Below are 23,106 nucleotides of genomic sequence, written 5' to 3'. Positions count from 1 at the left end.
TCGGAGCTAGGCAGACTGAAGTCTTATTTTATAAAACCATATATGCAAAACATCGAAAGAAATTACACATACATACATACATACACACATACATACATACATACATACATACATACATACATACATACATACATACATACATACATACATACATATATCCCCAGGCGCGCGCACACACACACGCATGTACTGCCTTTTCAACTCCGCTTTCTCATAGCAGAGTCAAAGAGTGACTTCTGTTTCAGCGCACAGCACGAGCCGCCCGGATCAGAGTCCACCTGAAGCAGAGACCACAAACCGCATAGTGCAGGCTGCCCGTCAATGCCAGGGTTATTCTGGGCATCACTTTACCAAAAATCAAAAGAGGAAGTTAACCGTGCAGGTGGCGAGGTGTCCACAACCCCGTCTATAAAGCAGGTGGCTGTGTTTCTTTCTGCCGGACTGTCTGCGACGATGCTGACCACCAGCGCAGCGCTCCTTCTGACTATCGTAACAGGTAGGGGGGAATCCGTTAAGTGCCGGGAATCGGGTAAAGAATTAAAAACGCAATACGACTTTCTTTGGTCTCCCTTTCTGCCTTCTGCAGGTAACTCCTCGGTCACCCTAATTACTCCCAAAAGTCCCGTAATCGGCTTTGTTGGTGGCAAAGTGACACTGAATGTTTCAATTGATCCCCCGTTCGTGGCAGAAGAGGGGACGTGGGCTCTTAACTCTAAGGTGCTGCTTTTATGGAAGGGCCCGAACATTACATTTTACCAAGCTGGGTACACAGGAAGAGTGGTCCTCGACACCATCACGGGGTCTCTGGTTCTGCACAGCCTGACTGTTGACGACTCAGGGGAGTACAACGTGACGATCTCCGTTAATACGCAGACGCTGAGCGGGGTGGTCCGGCTAAACGTGACCGGTGAGTTAACAGGCATTAACTATGCGACTCTTCAGTTCCACCCGTGGGGTGGGGGGGGGGGGGGGGTTTGGTGGGGGGGGGGGGGGGGGTGTGGGGGGGTGTGCCGGGGGTAAACGTTAACATTATTCAAAGTTATTGACTGTTTTTACCTGCATTTTTATTACTCTTTAATTTAACATTGTTTTTTTGTATCAGTATGCTGCTGCTGGAGTATGTGAATTTCCCCTTGGGATTAATAAAGTATCTATCTATCTATCTATCTATCTATCTATCTATCTATCTATCTATCTATCTATCTATCTATCTATCTATCTATCTATCTATTATATAGCACTCTTCAGTTCTATCTATCTATCTATCTATCTATCTATCTATCTATCTATCTATCTATCTATCTATCTATCTATCTATCTATCTATCTATCTATTATATAGTGCTCTTCAGATCTATCTATCTATCTATCTATCTATCTATCTATCTATCTATCTATCTATCTATCTATCTATCTATTATATAGTGCTCTTCAGTTCTATCTATCTATCTATCTATCTATCTATCTATCTATCTATCTATCTATCTATCTATCTATCTATCTATCTATCTATCTATTATATAGTGCTCTTCAGTTCTATCTATCTATCTATCTATCTATCTATCTATCTATCTATCTATCTATCTATCTATCTATCTATCTATCTATCTATCTATCTATCTATCTATTATATAGTGCTCTTCAGATCTATCTATCTATCTATCTATCTATCTATCTATCTATCTATCTATCTATCTATCTATCTATCTATCTATCTATCTATCTATTATATAGTGCTCTTCAGTTCTATCTATCTATCTATCTATCTATCTATCTATCTATCTATCTATCTATCTATCTATCTATCTATCTATCTATTATATAGTGCTCTTCAGTTCTATCTATCTATCTATCTATCTATCTATCTATCTATCTATCTATCTATCTATCTATCTATCTATCTATCTATCTATCTATCTATCTGTCTATCTATTAACTTACGTGAAAGTACGTAACAAGTGGCGTGCGGTTAGCAAGTTTAGGTGGGACAGAATGGGGTCCTGCATGCGCAGTTTCCCCCCATGTTATGTTTGCTTACACGGATTTGAAATGCATTTCAGTTTCCTCAATTTATCAATTGTTGCTGTTTTGTCCAGTTCATAATTTACTGTTGTAATGTTTTAATCATTCTAATAATTTCATCTATGAAGTAAATTGCAAGAAAATCTTGTGCATAATGAACATGATAACCCTATTAGCAGGTTCAATGTCAAATTAGTTGTGTAACAGTTTACTTCAGATTATAAGTGAATTAAGGAAAATCATCAAAATGTATGAACAGAACATCTTACAGCACTGACCAATTATTAATATACTTCATGTGTTTTTCATGAGCATTAATCTTTTAGCCCAGCTGCAGTAAGTGGTCCGAACTCCGAACCCAACTAACTACTTTAACAATAAACCTGTAGTGTCAGTTTGCTTTGCTTTCTCGTATTGCGCTCCATGTCACCACTGCAGCTCCTCAGAACTAAGGGCGCTGTGCTGTTTGGAGGCTCCTCTCCTCTAACAGGCATGTCGGTCCTGTGTCCTGTGTGGATTGCATCTCTGTATCCATCCATCTATGACATGTCTGTGAATCAGTCAGTGAGTGACAATACGCAGTACCAGCTGTCTTCAGAGTTTCACAGAGGACCCCTAGTCCAACAACTGCCCCCCCTGCTCTTTAATCTAGCGTGTCATGGTGCTCAGAGTTTCATGGGAGAAGCCTCCAAACATTTCTGATCAAATGTCAGAGCCGCAGACCAGTCTGAGTGCCCATGCTGACCACAGTCCACCAGCAAAAGCACCTACAATGGACACAGGAGTGTCAGAACTGGGCTGTGGAACAGCGGAAAGTGGTGGCCTGGTGTGATGAATCACGTTTGGATGGCCGGGTGTGTGCGCCTTGTTTACCTGGAGAAGACATGGCATCAGGGTGCATTCTGGAAAGAAGGCAAGCCGGTGACGTCAGGGTGATGTGCTGGTCAATGTTCTACTGGGAAATCTTGGGGCCAACCATTCATGTGGACGTCACTTTGACACGTACCACCTACATGAAGATTGTTGCAGACCACGTGCACCCCTTCACAGCAGTGGTATTCCCTGATGGCAGTGGCCTCTTTCAGCTGGAAAATACACCCTGCCACAATGCAAATATTGTTCAGGAATAATTTGAGGAACAGGACAAACAGTTCAAAGTGTGGACTTGGCCTTCAGATCCGATCGAGCATCTCTGGGATATGCTGGAAAAACAAGTCTGAGCCATGAAGGGCAACTTCCAGGACTTAAAGGATCTGCTGCTAGGATAGCAAAGGAGACCTTCAGAGGTCTTGTGGAGTCCACAATTGACAGTGAGAGCCATTTTGGTGGCACGAGGGGGGTCCACCAATAGGCAGGTGGTTTTAGTGTTGTGGTTGATTGGTGTACCAGTATAACAGCAAACACCTTTTAAGAAAGCCGGCATCACGTTCTACAGATAACGCCTGCAGTGTGCCTGAATTTACAAAACATATTACTACTTCATAAATGGAAACGTAAGAGTCTGTGATGATATTAGTTTTATTTTTTTCATTTTTCTTAGAACCAACCCCACCTCAGTCATCTATGAATGAAGGACGAGTAGCAGGAATCATGATTGGTTCATTTTTAGGTGGGATTCTTGGTTCAGTTGGCATCTATTTTATTATAAAGCTCATCAGGTGAGTGTCTTTTCTTTCTGTCACCTTTGTCTCTGCACTGAAGCCCTTTGGTGTCACCTGTCTCGGTCTTTTTCCTGCTTTTTATTCAAGAAGGGGTACCCAGCACTGACCAGGCTGGAGTAAAGATCAGGTGTGGACACTAAATTCGTTTGGCCCAAACCAAATTGTCACCTGTGCCAAGTCAGAGTAATTCCCTCTTAGGGGTACATCTCTTACCAAAGTGCATGTGTGGTCACTAAATAAAATTTCCCAAGGGGGAAATACTTTAGAAGATAAAAGACCCTGTGGTCTGTCTTAGCAGGACAAATTATGGCGGCACACCAAACACACACTCAGCTTAGCTTGAAAACTCAAAGCGTGCAAAGGATTTCATGATGGGATTTCAAAGAAAACTTTATGGCTTGTGATATTAACTCATTAATGGACTCATTATTACAAACGGGGCAGCACGGTGGCGCTGCTGACTCACAGTTGGGAGACCTGGGGACCTGGGTTCACTTCCTGGGTCCTCCCTGCGTGGAGTTTGCATGTTCTCCCCGTGTCTGCGTGGGTTTCCTCCGGGCGCTCCGGTTTCCTCCCACAGTCCAAAGACATGCAGGTTAGGTGGATTGGCGATTCTAAATTGGCCCTAGTGTGTGTTTGTGTGTGTCTTGCGGTGGGTTGGCACCCTGCCCGGGATTGGTTCCTGCCTTGTGCCCTGTGTTGGCTGGGATTGGCTCCAGCAGACCCCCGTGACCCTGTGTTCGGATTCAGCGGGTTGGAAAATGGATGGATGGATGGATTATTACAAACTCCAAAGTCCAAAATGAAAATAGCAAAAAAAAATAAAATACTAACCAAAATTCAAATATTGAAAAAATGGCGTAGCCTCCTTAGCATCACATTTTTTTTCTCACAATAAACATGTAAAAAAATGTTATTAAATCTCATCTTTCTACTGTACAACATTCAAAACAATAAAAGTACAAAGTCAGAAGTGTAGAAAGTATGATAATGATACCAATGATAATGCTGAATAATAATAATAATAATAATAATATGAAGAGCACACTTTCAGTTTCGCTGCCTGAGCTCAGATTCACTTCATCACCACAGCTGATGAGAGGCGTTTCTTACAGGCCGCCATTATGAGGCTAGGAGGAGATGTGTCTCCATCGATGCCCATGGAACGCTCGGGCGTGACGGTTGCACTAGGCACGCCTGCACCGATGCCCGTGTGACGCTCGGCACTTTTACCGCCCCAGTAATCCTCGGGTCTTACGTGAGACACGTCTACACCATCGCTCGAGTGTCACTCAGGACTAACGCTAAGGAGGTTAAAGTGAATGGTCAAAAGCCAAAGGTGCAAAAGGAAACCAACACCACGGCATAAAGCCTAACTGCCCATTGTTTTTTTTAAACGAGGTGGATAAAGTTTTGGAGCACAGAAACAGGAATCGGGAGATGAGTGAAACCACAGAGCAGGGTGGAAACCAGACGTTCAGTTGTGTCAATGCACCAAAGCCCAGCACATAAACCAAACCTCACAGACTCCTTAAGTGTTTTTGGACCGACTGTCACAGACGAGGCCGTCTTATGTACTCCTGCATTGTTGACTTCTGGTGTGAGATATCCGGCTGACAAATAATAGCAAAGGGGCACTGAGGCCTGCAAAAAAAGCATTGAAAATAGCAAAATGGCGGCGTGAAAACATCGAAGCTTAATGATAAAAATTAATCAGAGTCTCGATATCCAAATCAAATTTAGAAATAACAGCAAAGTCAATCGCAGCACATGAATCGTAATAAAGTGTACGTCTCATGTGAGCTGCCAACTTCGAGGTGATTTTTTTTTCCTTTTCCTTTCCCTCCTTGTTCTTATTTCAAACTTAACGTTTCTGCTCGCCTTTACCAATTGTGTTTGTTCTACTTGACGCCCTTCTTCTTCTTCTTCTTCTCTCTTTTTATAATTTGGGGTGTTTAGTGTGATGTTCAGTTCACTTGGTAACAGCACTGGCTTCCCTGTGTAATGACGTTTGGTGATTTCCAGGTACATTAAAGAAGTATTTGCTAATGGCACCCACATCCATTGTTTTTATATAGTGCCTTTCCACATGGAGTACTGTCCTTATGGGCCAGTCCTGCAGTAGCTGTCAGTGCATTGTGTTGTACAATTGGAGCACAGCTCAGTTTTACTGAGGACTGCACTGGTAGTTTAAAGTCTGCTCCCAGATTCCTTAGAGATATTCCACGACATTAAAGCCCTGAGGAAAATACTGAAAGTAGTGGAATGTCCTTCTTATGTGAAACACTTCAGTGCTGACTTTAGTGACGTCCAGGAGAAATGAAACAGCGCAGTGCAAAATACGCACTTCAGGTAATCACATGCAATGCCTTGGTATAGCAATATGAGGAAAGGCTTGAGTTTATATAACAAGCCTGGGACTGAGAACTTGGCTGGAATGAAGAATTGCTCTGTTCGATTAGCTGGAATGGCAGACATGATGTTGTTACTTGCAGTATGTCTGAGAAACTGATGGACGGCAAGTGTGGTGGCAGTTCTGGTCACATAGTGAGTGCAATAGTAGTAATCGCACATTTGACCACAGACACACATGTAAAGAAGCCCTCTGTCTGTCTTCTGTGTGCAGCTGGGACCCCCTGAATTTCAAGCGGTACCTTCCTAGCAGCAGCAGTGTGAAGGATCATGGTAAGTACAGCTCTGTCGTGTTTCTGTGACTTTTAATGTTTGATTCCACAGGCTGTTATCAAACTGCTTTGATACACCGGCATGTCAAGTTTAACGTCTGTTTTGTCTTGGTAGAGTAATATATATATTGCTCTACTTTCCCCTATTGTATTATTAATATGTAGCCTTAGAATGCCTAATCTCACAGACTTACCAGTGTTTATAAGGTACTATTATATATAACTTATCCCCACCTTCCCTTCTATATCTATAACCTCAGGCAATTAGATGTAGTAAAAGACAAGCAGAAGTTAAGTTACAGTTTAAACAATGTATTAGTATTATTGATAATATTCATAAATAATAACAAAATGCAAAGTACATTTGAATATTGGCAACCATACAACCTGATTAAATGGTGATATGTAGTTCAGGCGGCACACAGACTTGTGGTTACTTAAATGTCTCTAGTTAAGGCATCATTGATGCTCAGCTTTCAGCCACATGTCTGTTCAAAATGGCTGCTGAGCTGTGCTGTTCATTGTGTTCTCTTCATCATCACAGGTTAGTAAGAGAGTTGCTTCTTCATCATATGTTGGTTGGTAAGAGCGAGAGTGTGAGGTTAAACACATACATTTATAGATGTTCTGTCCAATCCCGAGAGCCAATAGGACATCATGGTACTTAAAGGCCTCTGAGACAAGCCAATTCCAAACAGCCATACTTCAGACCAATGGGGGAAATAGAACATCTTAACACCTGCCACCAAACCATATGTTAAAGTACACCTCAGCCTATTTGCAGGGGTAGAAATGACTTTAGCAAAGAAACACTTGGCAAACTGGTTTAAAACACACATCCCCCAAATCCTGTCAGACCCATTCCTAAGGGGGGGGGGGGGGGGGTAAACACTAAATTACATTGCTTTGTCTAAATTACAAATAAAGATATACAGTACAAAATATTCATCAAGTTATATGTAAAATCTCACATCACAACAACGTCCCTTCATCTAGAACAGCAAAATTAGAACTTGGCATCCATGCAGACTTTGCCGTACTCTCGGTCTTACGTTCATCATTTATGTTTCTAGATTCATTTCCGAAAGCCTAGCAGAAGAATCACTTAGCAAGTGTAAAGCAGCTCAAGAGACGCTCAAGACAGAAAACCAGGCCAGCTCTAGCCACAAAAAATAAAATGTAAATACCTCCAGCACGACAGGCGGAAACTGACAGGAACTGTCGCTCAACTCTGGGCTGCCATGCGTTCCTGGTGGGCTTGGATGGTCTGGCTACTCCATGAAGACCCCATATGGTAGAGTGGTGGCTCTGTTTGAGTGTGTCATTGGGGGTGAAGACACATCCACTTCTCATTCAGGCTTTGATTCCACTGATCCTGGAAGAGCAAAATATAAAAAATGAATTTGTGTGATTCAGACTAACATATAAGCAATCAGCTAACCAGAGAAATGTTTTATAAAATGGACATCCACTTATTAATAAAAATCTAATAATATGATGTACATGACATGCACTTTCGGCTCCTCTAAGTCAGCTTAGAGAAATCGACTTACACTACGGCTCAGGAGGATGTCTATTAGACATTTTAATAGCAATAATAATATGTTTTATTTATATAGTGCCTTCTTCATGGTCACGGCACTTAAAATGATACAAATACAGTGCATCCGGAAAGTATTCACAGCGCATCACTTTTTCCACCTTTTGTTATGTTACAGCCTTATTCCAAAATGGATTAAATTCTTTTTTTTTCACACAACACCCCATAATGACAACATGAAAAAAGTTTACTTGAGATTTTTGCAAATTTATTAAAAATAAAAAAAAATTGAGAAAGCACATGTACATAAGTATTCACAGCCTTTGCCATGAAGGTCAAAATTGAGCTCAGGTGTATCCTGTTTCCCCTGATCATCCTTGAGATGTTTCTACAGCTTCATTGGAGTCCACCTGTGGTAAATTCAGTTGACTGGACATGATTTGGAAAGACACACACCTGTCTATAGAAGGTCCCACAGTTGACAGTTAATGTCAGAGCACAAACCAAACATGAAGTCAAAGGAATTGTCTGTAGACCTCCAAGACAGGATTGTCTCAAGGCACAAATCTGGGGAAGGTTACAGAAAAACTTCTGCTACTTTGAAGGTCCCAATGAGCACAATGGCCTCCATCATCCGTAAGTGGAAGAAGTTCGAAACCACCAGGTTTTCCTAGAGCTGGCCGGCCATCTAAACTGAGCGATCGGGGGAGAAGGGCCTTAGTCAGGGAGGTGACCAAGAACCCGATGGTCACTCATTCAGAGCTCCAGAGGTCCTCTGTGGAGAGAGGAGAACCTTCCAGAAGGACAACCATCTCTGCAGCAATCCACCAATCAGGTCTGTATGGTAGAGTGGCCAGACGGAAGCCACTCCTTAGTAAAAGGCACATGGCAGCCCGCCTGGAGTTTGCCAAAAGGCACCTGAAGGACTCTCAGACCATGAGAAAGTAAATTCTCTGGTCTGATGAGACAAAGATTGAACTCTTTGGTGTGAATGCCAGGCGTCACGTTTGGAGGAAACCTGGCACCATCCCTACAGTGAAGCATGGTGGTGGCAGCATCATGCTGTGGGGATGTTTTTCAGCGGCAGGAACTGGGAGACTAGTCAGGATAAAGGGAAAGATGACTGCAGCAATTTACAGAGACATCTTGGATGAAAACCTGCTCCAGAGCGCTCTTGACCTCAGACTGGGGCGACGGTTCATCTTTCAGCAGGACAACGACCCTAAGCACACAGCCAAGATATCAAAGGAGTGGCTTCAGGACAACTCTGTGAATGTCCTTGAGTGGCCCAGCCAGAGCCCAGACTTGAATCCGATTGAACATCTCTGGAGAGATCTTAAAATGGCTGTGCACCGACGCTTCCCATCCAACCTGATGGAGCTTGAGAGGTGCTGCAAAGAGGAATGGGCGAAACTGGCCAAGGATAGGTGTGCCAAGCTTGTGGCATCATATTCAAAAAGACTTGAGGCTGTAATTGCTGCCAAAGGTTCATCGACAAAGTATTGAGCAAAGGCTGTGAATACTTATGTACATGGGATTTCTCAGTTTTTTTATTTTTAATAAATTTGCAAAAACCTCAAGTAAACTTTTTTCACGTTGTCATTATGGGGTGTTGTGTGTAGAATTCTGAGGAAAAAAATGAATTTAATCCATTTTGGAATAAGGCTGTAACATAACAAAAGGTGGAAAAAGTGATGCGCTGTGAATACTTTCTGGATGCACTGCAGTTTCTGCATAAACTAACCAAATAAACACAGGATATATATGAGCATTAAGTAGAATAAAACAAAGACTAAGTCAGAGTATAATACTAAATGTAATACTTAAAGAAATGCCTGAAACAGATCACATCATTTGTGATATAACACACACACACACATTATCTGGACAGAGGCGCAAACTGAAAGATGGGGCCGAGCGTCAGGTTAAGTTAAACACCTCCCTGAACAGAGGAGTTTTAAGTCGTTTTTTAAAAGAACGAATGGAGTCAGCTGATCTCGTTCATTTCGGGAGGTCATTCCAAAGTCGGGGCGCTATAAAGCTGAAGGCCTTGTCACCCATAGAGTGCAGGTTAGTGTGGGGCACAACGAGACTACCAGAATCAGAGGACCTTAGTGGGTGAACAGGAGCGTAGACACGGAGAAGGTCCCTGATGTAGTCCAGTGTGAGGCCATTTAAAACTTTGTAGGTTATTAATAGAATTTTATATTCGATTCTGTAAGACACAGGGGGCCAGTGAAGCCGAAGCAGGATGGGTGTGATGTGCTCGCTGCTGCTGGTCCGTGTAAGGACTCTTGCTGCAGAGTTTTGAATAAGCTGGAGCTGTGATAGAAGATTAGAAGGGGCACCTGCCAGTAGGGAATCAAAATAATCGACGAGGGATGTGATAAAAGCATTAGAAAAGGAGAGGAAGGAGCGAATACGAGATATGTTACAGAGATGGAAGTAAGAAAGTTTCTTAATGTGGCTTATGTGAGTGGAGTAAGAAGGAAGGAATCAAAAATGACACCAAGATACCTTGCATTAGAAGAAGCTCTGATGAGATCACTGAGAAGGAGCTCATTTTCGTAAGTTGTGCTTTTAGGGCCAATTTGCAGTTTAGTTTTGTTGTAATTTAATTTTAAAGAGTTCTGCTCCATCCAGATTTTAATTTCACTGAGGGAAGTTGAGAAAGCTCTAATGAAGTTTCACTTTTAACATTGAAATAGAGTTGAGTATCACCTGCAGGAAAGTGATAACCCGGTCCATAGGTATGAATGATATGGCCAAGGGGAAGCATATACAGAAAAGCAGAGGACCGAGGACAGAGCCCTGAGGGACTCCTTGTGTGACTGGTGCTGAGCTGGATCTGCTGTTGCCAAGACTAACAAACTCTTACTTATCAGTCAGATAGGACTTGAACCACTGGAGGGCAGTGCCAGAGATACCCAGCATGTTCTTCATTCTGGACAGTAGAATGTCATGTCTGACCTGAGTGTCAAATGCTGCACTGAGGTCTAACAGAATTAATACGCTGGTTTATCCAGAGTCTGCTGCCATAAGCAAATCATTGGTTACCTGTAGAAGAGCAGTTTCACAGCTGTGCTGGGTCCTGAAACCAGACTGAAAGGGTTCCATCAAATTATTAGAAGTTAAGTAATTGGTGAGTTAGGAAGCTACAACACGCTCGAGAACTTTTGACAGAAAAGGCAAGTGACTGATTAGGCTGAAAATTGCTAACATTTTAGGCCTTCAAGAACGTGAAGATATTAATGTGGTGAAGTAAGAGGGGCAGATATTTTAATTTAAGAACTCTAGCATTGCCTAGTGGCTAAGAGGTCAATCACCCTGAGCACGCCATTTAATTAGTCAGGGCTCCAGTTGTACAAATAAGTGAATTTCCTCCGTATTTCCAAATCTCTTTTGGTCAAATCATTAGAGAGCCATCCCTTTACCAATGAATAACCAAAAATACAGTGATAGATAGATAGATAGATAGATAGATAGATAGATAGATAGATAGATAGATAGATAGATAGATAGATAGATAGATAGATAGATAGATAGATACTTTATTAATCCCAAGAGGAAATTCACATACTCCAGCAGCAGCATACTGATAAAGAACAATATTAAATTAAAGAGTGATAACAATGCAGGTATACAGACAGACAATAACTTTGAATAATGTTAACGTTTACCCCCCTGGGTGGAATTGAAGAGTCACATAGTGTGGGCGAGGAACGATCTCCTCAGTCTGTCAGTGGAGCAGGACATTGACAGCAGTCTGTCGCTGAAGCTGCTCCTCTGTCTGGAGATGATCCTGTTCAGTGGATGCAGTGGATTCTCCATAATTGACAGGAGCCTGCTCAGCGCCCGTCGCTCCGCCACGGATGTCAAACTGTCCAGCTCCATGCCTACAATAGAGCCTGCCTTCCTCACCAGTTTGTCCAGTGAGAAGACCTCTAAAACGTTAAAGGGATGCATTGCTGCAAAGAGAGCAATAACTGTCGCCATTTTGTAGTGCAGCCAGGCTCCCTTCATACAGAGAGTCCATGACGTCTACGTACAGACTTCTCAATGTGGCAGGACGCCCTACATCTTATGAAACTTGTATCTTCACACAAAGAACCACAGACATGCAGAAACAATTACAAAGTAGAGCAGCAGAGATTAGGACTTTAGAGACCCTCAAAGCTCGACTTGATGTTATTTCTGTGTGAACAGCTTGTTGGGCTGAATGGCCTGTTCTCATTACAATTGTTCAAATGTTCTAAAGAGGAAGTGCTGGATGTGAAAAGAGCAGTTGTGCACAATCTGTGCTGTACCAGTAACAGGCTGATCTTAAATTGTCGACCCTGCTATAAAGGCCATAAAAAAATATGCAGGATATGAATCTTGTTGACAGTTTCTGGGAAGGACCTTTGAGGCTGAGATTGCTAAGAATTAAAGATCACCATAATACTCCATAGATGATAATATGCAGCAAACCAGAATTTATATGTTGGCTCACTCACATGATGCTGCAGAGTAACACAATGGAAACTTGAATGCAGCAGGCCATTCTACGCCTTTTATACTGAAAACCAGAATGCTCAGGACATTTAGAAGTGAAAACCAAAGTATCTTCTGGAAGTTTGCCGAGATTCTACAACTGTTTTGGTCAGCTGTGCAGTGGAGAGCAACCAAGGGAGAGCCAGGCCTAAAGTGGGCAACCTAATCTGACAGGATCAAGGGATTAAATCTCTTTAATTTTCATCAAGGTGCGGAGTTCAACAAGCTGTAAAGGCAGGTGTGGATGGACTGGCATCATGGCTGGTGGTACCTGCTCCACCAGAACAGTGTCATTGCTCTGGTTTGGACTTTAGCTGGGCATGTAGTTTAAACTGGCTGCCCTGTCGGACTTCTTCAGAGACCCTGGGGGGCGCCATTTGGGGGCAGCTCTCCTGCTCTCTTGAAAGTCTGTCCGACCTGCAAGTGCTGCTGGGGTACACGTCTGTCACGCCTGAAGTACCCCCCAGGTTGTTTACAACTAGAGACCTGTTATCAGCAGTTGTGTTCTGAGTGAGGGTGGAAGACCCCCCTCTCATCGTACTCCAGGTGTTGATAACGTGAACCCTGAAATCAAAAAGTTAATTAACTGCAGCTGGTGGGAATTATTCAGTTGTGCACTCAGGTCTGAAGGTGTGACGCACTTCTTCACCTGACTGGCACCACAGCGTCCCGCAGCGGCAGGCCACGAGTGAGCTAAGAGGCTCTCTAATTCCTTGGGCACATCACATCACAGGTTGCTCTGTTTTAGTCAAGGAGAGAGGGCTTCTAATCAAAGTACACTCCAGTGCCTCCCGGGTGCCTGTCCTGTAACCTCCTAATGCCAGTCTCTCCTTGTCGCTTTATCTGTACACTTGGCACCTAAAGAAGTGCAAAACTTAACTTAATGCCTTTTCAGTTTCTCCAGAACCACCTGCAGGGACAAGTGCATCACGAGTGTATGAGAATATGACATCTGAGCGGCGAAAGGTGAGTGATGTTGACAAGTCACCCCGTACGCCACGTGTCTTCCTGTTTACTCTGAACATGGAAGCCACCAGCCGCTTCTCTTGAAACGTAGAAGTTCTTCTTTCCCATGTCACTTTAGCATGTTTTGTTCTGTCCATGTGTCTCTCTTCCTGTTTCATTTTTGGATCTCAGGTCCTTCACAGTTCAGACAGCAAACCCATATGGGAGATGACAGCAGTTACTGCAGGGGTGTCAGACTCTGACCCTGGGGGTTTTTTTCATTTCTGCCACTTTCTTAATTAGTGACCGGTTACTGCTGCTAATCGATCAGACGTTCTAACTCGGGGGTCTAAAGCGCAGGCCCTGAAAGACCACTATTTTTGCAGTGACCAGTTTTTCAGTGTTGATGCGACAAATGATTTGATTGTATGGCTTGGTAGCACTCGCTCTCATTCTGCCATAGCAGATTCTTCCAAAACACTTTGTGTCATTTTGACTGAGAGCACCACTAACATGATCAGTGGCCCAGAACAGATCTATATTTTTGAGATCTTCACTTTTTTTCTTTTCAAAGAAATTATTAAAATAAATTATTATATAATGGGATCATCTGTTGGCCTGCTTTGTATTTCAGTATTGTTTGGTTGTTGGACATACAGTGCATCCGGAAAGTATTCACAGCGCATCACTCTTTCCACATTTTGTTATGTTACAGCCTTATTCCAAAATGGATTAAATTCATTTTTTCCCTCAGAATTCTACACACAACACCCCATAATGACAACGTGAAAAAAGTTTACTTGAGGTTTTTGCAAATTTACTAAAAATAAAAAAATTGAGAAAGCACATGTACATAAGTATTCACAGCCTTTGCCTTGAAGCTCAAAATTGAGCTCAGGTGCATCCGGTTTCCCCTGATCATCCTTGAGATGTTTCTGCAGCTTAATTGGAGTCCACCTGTGGTAAATTCAGTTGATTGGACATGATTTGGAAAGGCACACACCTGTCTATATAAGGTCCCACAGTTGACAGTTCATGTCAGAGCACATACCAAGCATGAAGTCAAAGGAATTGTCTGTAGACCTCTGAGACAGGATTGTCTCCAGGCACAAATCTGGGGAAGGTTACAGAAAACTTTCTGCTGCTTTGAAGGTCCCAATGAGCACAGTGGCCTCCATCATCCGTAAGTGGAAGAAGTTCGAAACCACCAGGACTCTTCCTAGAGCTGGCCAGCCATCTAAACTGAGCGATCAAGGGAGAAGGGCCTTAGTCAGGGAGGTGACCAAGAACCTGATGGTCACTCTGTCAGAGCTCCAGAGGTCCCCTGTGGAGAGAGGAGAACCTTCCAGAAGGACAACCATCTCTGCAGCAATCCACCAATCAGGCCTGTATGGTAGTGTCCAGACAGAAGCCACTCCTTAGTAAAAGGCACATGGCAGCCCGCCTGGAGTTTGACAAAGGGCACCTGAAGGACTCTCAGACCATGAGAAAGAAAATTCTCTGGTCTGATGAGACAAAGATTGAACTCTTTGGTGTGAATGCCAGGCATCACGTTTGGAGGAAACCTGGCACCATCCCTACAGTGAAGCATGGTGGTGGCAGCATCATGCTATGGGGATGTTTTTCAGCGGCAGGAACTGGGAGACTAGTCAGGATAAAGGGAAAGATGACTGCAGCAATGTACAGAGACATCTTGGATGAAAACCTGCTCCAGAGCGCTCTTGACCTCAGACTGGGGCGACGGTTCATCTTTCAGCAGGACAACGACCCTAAGCACACAGCCAAGATATCAAAGGAGTGGCTTCAGGACAACTCTGTGAATGTCCTTGAGTGGCCCAGCCAGAGCCCAGACTTGAATCCGATTGAACATCTCTGGAGAGATCTTAAAATGGCTGTGCACCGACGCTTCCCATCCAACCTGATGGAGCTTGAGAGGTGCTGCAAAGAGGAATGGGCGAAACTGGCCAAGGATAGGTGTGCCAAGCTTGTGGCATCATATTCAAAAAGACTTGAGGCTGGAATTGCTGCCAAAGGTGCATCGACAAAGTATTGAGCAAAGACTGTGAATACTTAAGTACATGTGACTTCTCAAGTTTTTTATTTATAATAAATTTGCAAAAACCTCAAGTAGACTTTTTTCACGTTGTCATTATGGGGTGTTGTGTGTAGAATTCTGAGGAAAAAAATGAATTTAATCCATTTTGGAATAAGGCTGTAACATACTGTAACAAAATGTGGAAAAAGTGATGTGCTGTGAATACTTTCTGGATGCACTGTAGTTAAAGAATCGGAATCATAAATAATCAGGTCACTTAAATGCAGAAGACGTAGACTCTGCTAGCAGCAGTAATTGGTCACTGAATAAAAAAGTGAAGGCAAAGAAGACCTGCAGCCCTCCAACAACTTCAGTCGTGCACTCTTAGCCCTTTGTGTCTTCTTGGTATTCCAGTTCACGTTTCGTTACCTTCTACTTCTCGATTTTCTTTAAGGTTTCATCAATTCTGCTTTGCTGACCACACTTCTTCAGGTTAACACACCTTGTCTCGATTTCGCTTGTGGTCCTGCTCTTTGGTTTTTGACATCTGTTTCTCTGAGCCTTAGATGTTGACTCTTATTCCAGTTTCTTGAACTCTAGTTTAGTTATTAACGTCCTGGTGGTTGCTCACATCTCCTTTTTGCCAGTTTCGGTTGGCTGGAACTAATAAAAGCTGGTGGACAGCACAGACCAGCAGATTTGGATACTTGTGCCTGGCATATAACACTTAGTTCTGTGTGCCAACTATCAGCCTGGAGGTTCTCTGATCTCCTGACTGAGCTCACCTCTCAAAGATGAAGGCCCCAATCAGCTTAGAGGTCCTCTCCATTGTCTCATTCTCTCCCCAAGTGAACGTCAGGCTCCCGTGAATTGTTCAGTTTGCTCCTGCTGTTGTCCTCAGGCATCCATAGAAAGGTCAGTCTCTTCTCCAATTAAATCTTTTTCACCTACAAATTAGCTGGTGTCCCTCCAGCTTTCTGTACCTCCTTAGCTGCAGGACCTCCGTCACAAAAGGGTAGAGGGATCATTTTAGTCTTTATGACTTTCTGTGTCACCTTAAAGTGTGCCAAAATGCATGAATCCCAAAAATAATCCTACTCTTGACTTTTGGTTGAGACAGGGGTGGGAGTTTGGGGTCTTTGTTCTGAGAACTTCAGCAGGATCTCTGCATCAAAGCAGAACAGGTGAGCTGTGGAAGCAGCCTTAGACCTACCCGTCTTTACCCTTACAGTATTAGCTATGGTGTCACCTGGAATTAGCAAAACCAGAGCTTATACTTGTTAGTCTGACAAACAAACAAATAACTGTGTGAAAGAGTCAGGGTGCCAGCAGTATCCCTATGAAATGGGCTTGTTCTCGCATCTATGTAGGGCAACACCAGCACACCATCCTCTGCATTGGTCCTATAAATGACAAGGACTGAGAAATTTGGAAAAGGCGCAGTCACAGGTGGGGTCATTGCTTTTCATCCCATTTGTTTTCCTCAGGTCTGATGCTATAAGAGAAAAACACATCGGTTATTGTGTTACACCCAAATCCTTCCCTCATGCACCTATCAAAGTGTTCCCTGAAAGAGGCCCACTATCACTAGACATGTGACACATTTTTTTTTAAATTAAGTTGGAACAATACACTGTCAGGGACTGATTTCAGTCACTCAGTGCCATGGAGGAACCATTTTTGGTTCCAAAAAGACCCATCCACATGAAGGTTTGAGAAAGAACCTATTACTGTATTTCTTAAGATCTGTAACAGGCTCCACATAGCATAATGAACAGATGGAAACATATTTTTGAAACGTCAATGGCTCATGACTTCCAAAGGACTCTTGCTGCATACAACAACATAGGCCAATTCCAGGATTTCTTCCTGTTTGTGTCCTGCTAGGGAGCCCACCACACATTAAAGATTTCAGTTTTCTCAAAGCACAAAGAACCATCTTCCTATGCTAAGAACTCTTCCAGAATGAAATGGTGCTTAGTCAAGCAATGGAGCTACGAGGAACCACACAACCCAGTAAAGAGCCATAGAATGCCTTTAAAGAACTATTAAGATAAAGTATCTATCTATCTATCTATCTATCTATCTATCTATCTATCTATCTATCTATCTATCTATCTATCTATCTATCTATCTATCTATCTATCTATCTATCTATCTATCTATCTATCTATCTATCTATCTATCTATCTATCTATCTATCTATCTATCTATCTATCTATCTAAGAGTGCAGCACAGAATATGTCTGCTTTGTTTCTTAACGTTAACAATCCAGTAGGTGGTTCTGCTGTGACTCTCATATCCTTCCAAAAGTTATGAACTAGGAAGGAAAAAAGAGAAAGTGAAAATCAGTGCCATGCCGTGTTTGGGCTGAGGGCCTCCGCACACGTTACTGCTGACCACTGTGATCCTGTGAGGAACACTTCGCAGACTTGGATACTTCCATCCATCCATCCATCCATTTTCCAACCCGCTGAATCCGAACACAGGGTCACGGGGGTCTGCTGGAGCCAATCCCAGCCAACACAGGGCACAAGGCAGGAACCAATCCTGGGCAGGGTGCCAAACTTGGATATTTGTGCCTGGCATATAACACTTAGGACTGTGTGCCAACTATCAGCTTGGAGGTTCTCTGATCTCCTGGCTGAGCTCACCTCTCAAAGATGAAGGCCCCAATCACTTTGCAGCCTTTCTTCAGAACACCAAATACTGTTTAGTAAAATATTGTTTTGTCATTTGCATAACGTTATTCATTTTTATATGGACTTTCAGCATTTCTAAACATATTTCAAGACCGGGGTGCATCTTGCTAACATGGAGCCCACAGTTTGGTAGGACAGCAGTCCATTTCAGGGCCCACTCAAACACACAGACGGAGGCGGAGTGGTGGCTCTGAGGCTAGGGATTTGCACTGGCAATCGGAAGGTTGCCGGTTCGAATCCCGTAAATGCCAAAAAGGGACTCTGCTCTGTTGGGCCCTTAACCTGCAATTGCTGAGCGCTTTGAGTAGTGAGAAAAGCGCTATAGAAATGCAAAGAATTATTATTATTACAGACACATGGGTGGATTAACTGGTGAACCTAAACTGGTCTGGGTGGGGGTGTGGGTTTGTGCATGAGTGGGCTGTGCCGTCCTCTCCAGTGTCTGCGGACCCCGTAATGTGATGTGTATGTGCAGATTAAGCTGGTATAATCTTGCTTGTTTCACAGCTTATTTTTCTAAAACTATCCCAGCCATTCAGATTAGTTCAGAGTTTGCTGTACATTTGGGATAAACTGAGATAATCAAACCTGCTGTAACTTTCCTTTGCAGGAGAACAAAGCTTTGGAGAATGATCCCAATTTAGACTCCATTTATACGGTGAGTTTTAATTAAATATAAAAATATGTTTGTAATATAAGTGTAAATAGAAAATGATAAATCTGTAACTAGAGAAATTCAGAGTATAAAATAAAATAAAAAGGAGCTCCACACCGACAAAAAAACGGCTGCCCTCCCAATCTCAAAATGGTTGAACTCGTCCTGCTCAGGGTAAAGCTGCCGTTTGATTTTTGGGTTATTTAAGGGTTTTTTTCCAGTGAATGTTTTCAGATCTTCAGTCAGATGTAACATTTAAGTGAACTAATAACATAAAAAGTGGATACTTTTTTATCTCTTCATTCGTCCATTGTCACAGAGTTCAAAATTGTGGGTTACTAATTTTATTTAAGTATTTTTCTTTTTTTATTTGTAATGCCCAGTATTTTGTGTGGACCCAAAAGCGGTTACAGTAATCCCTCGCTATATCGCGCTTCGCCTTTCGCGGCTTCACTCTATCGCGGATTTTATATGTAAGCATATTTAAATATATATCGCGGATTTTTTGCTGGTTTGCGGATTTCTGCGGACAATGGGTCTTTTAATTTCTGATACATGCTTCCTCAGTTGGTTTGCCCAGTTGATTTCATACAAGGGACGCTATTGGCAGATGGCTGAGAAGCTACCCAGCTTACTTTTCTCTTTCTCTTGCGCTGACTTTCTCTGATCCTGACGTAGGGGGATTGAGCAGGGGGGCTGTTCGCACACCTAGACGATACGGACGCTCGTCTAAAAATGCTGAAAGATTATCTTCATGTTGCTATCTTTTGTGCAGCTGCTTCGTGAAGCGACATGCTGCACGGTGCTTCGCATACTTAAAAGCTCGAAGGGCACGTATTGATTTTTGATTGTTTGTTTTTCTCTCTCTCTCTCTCTCTGCTCCTGACGGAGGGGGTGTGAGCTGCCGCCTTCAACAGCTTTGTGCCGCGGTGCTTCGCATACTTAAAAGCCAAACAGCCCTATTGATTTGTTTGGTTTTCTCTCTCTCTGACATGATCTGCTCCTGATGCACACTCCTTTGAAGAAGAAGATATGTTTGCATTCTTTTAATTGTAAGACGGAACTGTCATCTCTGTCTTGTCATGGAGCACAGTTTAAACTTTTGAAAAAGACACAAATGTTTGTTTGCAGTGTTTGAATAACGTTCCTGTCTCTCTACAACTTCCTGTGTTTCTGCGCAAATCTGTGACCCAAGCATGACAATATAAAAATAACCATATAAACATATGGTTTCTACTTCGCGGATTTTCTTATTTCGCGGGTGGCTCTGGAACGCAACCCCCGCAATGGAGGAGGGATTACTGTATTCTGAATATTACAGGCTGTTGCTAGCAGCAGCCATTTTCGATCAGTCACTCCCAGCTCTGATTCCACCCGGTCAGACTGTTTCAGCTCTGTGACATTATTGGCATGACATGGCAATAAAGACCTGCTGGTGTCGGACCCCAGCACAACATCTCTATGGTTTTGATTTGGCCCCTCTAAAATTCTCAGTTGGTTTTTGTGGAACTATCCTGTGTAGTGGAGCAGACGGCCTGCTAGCCGTGCAGGACCTGTAATAAGAGAGGCACAAGAGATGCAGATTACCCAAAAAAAGGTACATTTGTATTCCACAATAACTTACTTTTAAAAGAATGCACAGTTCTCAGTTTAAATATTTACAGTGAAAAGTGTATGGTACTAAAAAAATGCAGTCCTGAGTCAACGCAATTCTTTTTGAGAGGATGGCAAAACAAAAATATTAAAGACGAAGAGGAAAAAAAGAGCGCCTACCGTGATTTTTATTCAGTCCACAGAGAGTTATTAGCTCTCTAACGACAAAAACTGCACTCCGCTTCAGCCCATTCTATATATACAACTCGTTAGAAAGAAACATCTCAGGAGTCTCAAGCCACAGTGTCAAATTTAAAACAGCGGCGGGTAGACCTGGAATAACGTGCGCCGGGTCTGTGGCTGAAACTAACGGCGGAAAGTCAGAGAACACAGAAACAGCCTGCCGGTCAGTCCAAACCTCGTTAGCTCTTTTCCTTTTCACTCTTAAGTGATCTAACAGTGGTGTGTTGCTGCTCGTGCAAACACTTACAGGGCGTCTTGCTTGTCCCTGTCCGGTTGTCCCGTGCTGTGATGTCGTCTTGGCGAGGCTGTAGTGGCACATTCTGCTGCAAGTCCTGCCTGTGGGTTTTTGCCCATTGTCTGGTTACAGAACCCAGTTGTGCTTCGGCACTCAGACACTCGGTATGCAGTCGCCTGAAGGATTTTCTAATGCAAAGCTGCCATTATGTTCCTTTCAATGATGACAAGTTGCCCAGGTCCTATTTCTACTGTGGAGTACAGTTTTGGTATTTCTCTACCCTCTCCCATTGAATACAATGATGGGTCACAACTCTGTACGACTCAAAAGCAGATGCCCTGCGACCCGTCCCATAGTTCAAGAACCTATGGCCAACGGTGTCCCACAGGCTCTTACTCTGCCCATGGTCCCCTGCCAAAGAGGTGTACTTCACGGAGCCCATGCCTTGACCTTTAGTGGGCTGATTTGTCTGCACGTGGTGACCCTTCTAGGCACCTATCACTGGACACACAAATCCTCTTCTGTTTACTGACCTTGGTTTTCTTCCTACAGGACTTGCAGCTTGATGAACAGTCGGACTACAGCACTTTACAAAGGCAAGCCATGAACACAGGAGAGCGGTGCTGACACTCCGTTGCAGACATAACCTCACCATCTTGCTCATGCCCCATTTATTTTGCTTCTTTAGTTCAGCTGACACTGGCTGATGAATGAAAGCTGCTCTTGGCAAGTCAGTGATGGATCCTCGTCTGTTCCAGGGTTAAACCTGAGGGCATTCCCAATATCCACACTGACTATTTTAGAATATATGTTGAGTTATAGTGTTAGAATGGTAATCAGTGCTGCATTACAATACTGTAGAAACTGTCCCAGTGCTGACCTGGGTATTCCATAGACTTGCCATGTCTGTGTCTTTTTTTCTTCTTGTCTTATGGATTTATTCCCACATCCCAAACATGGACATGTTAATATAAATCATCCCTGTGTGAGTGAGTGTGCTGTGTATGTTAGGGTGAACTGTGAAGAACTGGCACAACATCCAGGACTGGTGCCAGTCTTGTGCTCAGCCTCCAGTAAACCTGGTCTGAATAAATGGGCATGAATAATATTTTTTTGTGAGAACATGTAACATGTCATATATATATATATATATATATATATATATATATACAGTTAGGTCCATAAATATTTGGACAGAGACAACGTTTTTCTAATTTTGGTTCTGTACATTACCACAATGAATTTTAAATGAAACAACTCCGATGCAGTTGAAGTGCAGACTTTCAGCTTTAATTCAGTGGGGTGAACAAAACGATTGCATAAAAATGTGAGGCAACTAAAGCATTTTTTGAACACAATCCCTTCATTTCAGGGGCTCAAAAGTAATTGGACAAATTAAATAACTGGAAATCAAATGTTCATTTCTAATACTTGGTTGAAAACCCTTTGCTGGCAATGACAGCCTGAAGTCTTGAACTCCTGGACATCACCAGATGCTGGGTTTCCTCCTTTTTAATGCTCTGCCAGGCCTTTACTGCAGCGGCTTTCAGTTGCTGTTTGTTTGTGGGCCTTTCTGTCTGAAGTTTAGTCTTCAACAAGTGAAATGCCTGCTCAATTGGGTTAAGATCAGGTGACTGACTTGGCCATTCAAGAATTTTCCACTTCTTTGCTTTAATAAACTCCTGGGTTGCTTTGGCTGTATGTTTTGGGTCATTGTCCATCTGTATCATGAATCAATTTGACTTCATTTAGCTGGATTTGAGCAGACAGTATGTCTCTGAACACCTCAGAATTCATTCGGCTGCTTCTGTCCTGTGTCACATCATCAATAAACACGAGTGTCCCAGTGCCACTGGCAGCCATGCACGCCCAAGCCATCACACTGCCTCCACCGTGTTTTACAGATGATGTGCTATGCTTTGGATAATGAGCTGTTCCACGCCTTCTCCAAACTTTTTTCTTGCCATCATTCTGGTAGAGGTTGATCTTGGTTTCATCTGTCCAAAGAATGTTTTTCCAGAACTGTGCTGTTTTTTTTAGATGTTCTTTAGCAAAGTCCAATGTAGCCTTTCTATTCTTGAGGCTTATGAGTGGCTTGCACCTTGCAGTGCACCATCTGTATTTACTTTCATGCAGTCTTCTCTTTATGGTAGACTTGGATATCGATACGCCTACCCCCTGGAGAGTGTTGTTCACTTGGTTGGCTGTTGTGAAGGGGTTTCTCTTCACCATGGAAATGATTCTGCGATCATCCACCA

General features: G+C 43.0%; 1 protein-coding gene across 1 annotated transcript; it reads left to right on the top strand.

The window, feature by feature from the left end:
• Positions 1–423: 423 nt before the first annotated feature.
• Positions 424–21,475, top strand: LOC114667649 (uncharacterized). The gene is made up of 7 exons (XM_028823025.2): positions 424–496; positions 587–907; positions 3,562–3,679; positions 6,309–6,367; positions 13,335–13,405; positions 18,733–18,780; positions 21,401–21,475. Exons 1-7 carry the CDS (start codon positions 454–456, stop codon positions 21,473–21,475), a joined length of 735 nt encoding a protein of 244 aa, XP_028678858.2. The 5' UTR covers positions 424–453.
• Positions 21,476–23,106: the final 1,631 nt, after the last annotated feature.

Source organism: Erpetoichthys calabaricus, chromosome 17 (genome assembly GCF_900747795.2).
Source record: "Erpetoichthys calabaricus chromosome 17, fErpCal1.3, whole genome shotgun sequence".
NCBI lineage: Eukaryota > Metazoa > Chordata > Cladistia > Polypteriformes > Polypteridae > Erpetoichthys > Erpetoichthys calabaricus.
Note: the sequence above shows the minus strand (reverse complement) of the source record. Positions and strands in the feature narration are given on the sequence as shown.

Coding starts and splice junctions, on each gene's coding strand:
- LOC114667649 (XM_028823025.2), top strand. CDS start 454: ATGCTGACCACCAGCGCAGCGCTCCTTCTGACTATCGTAACAG. Junction 497..586: donor CCTTCTGACTATCGTAACAG/GTAGGGGGGAAT, acceptor TGCCTTCTGCAG/GTAACTCCTCGGTCACCCTA. Junction 3,680..6,308: donor TTTATTATAAAGCTCATCAG/GTGAGTGTCTTT, acceptor TTCTGTGTGCAG/CTGGGACCCCCTGAATTTCA.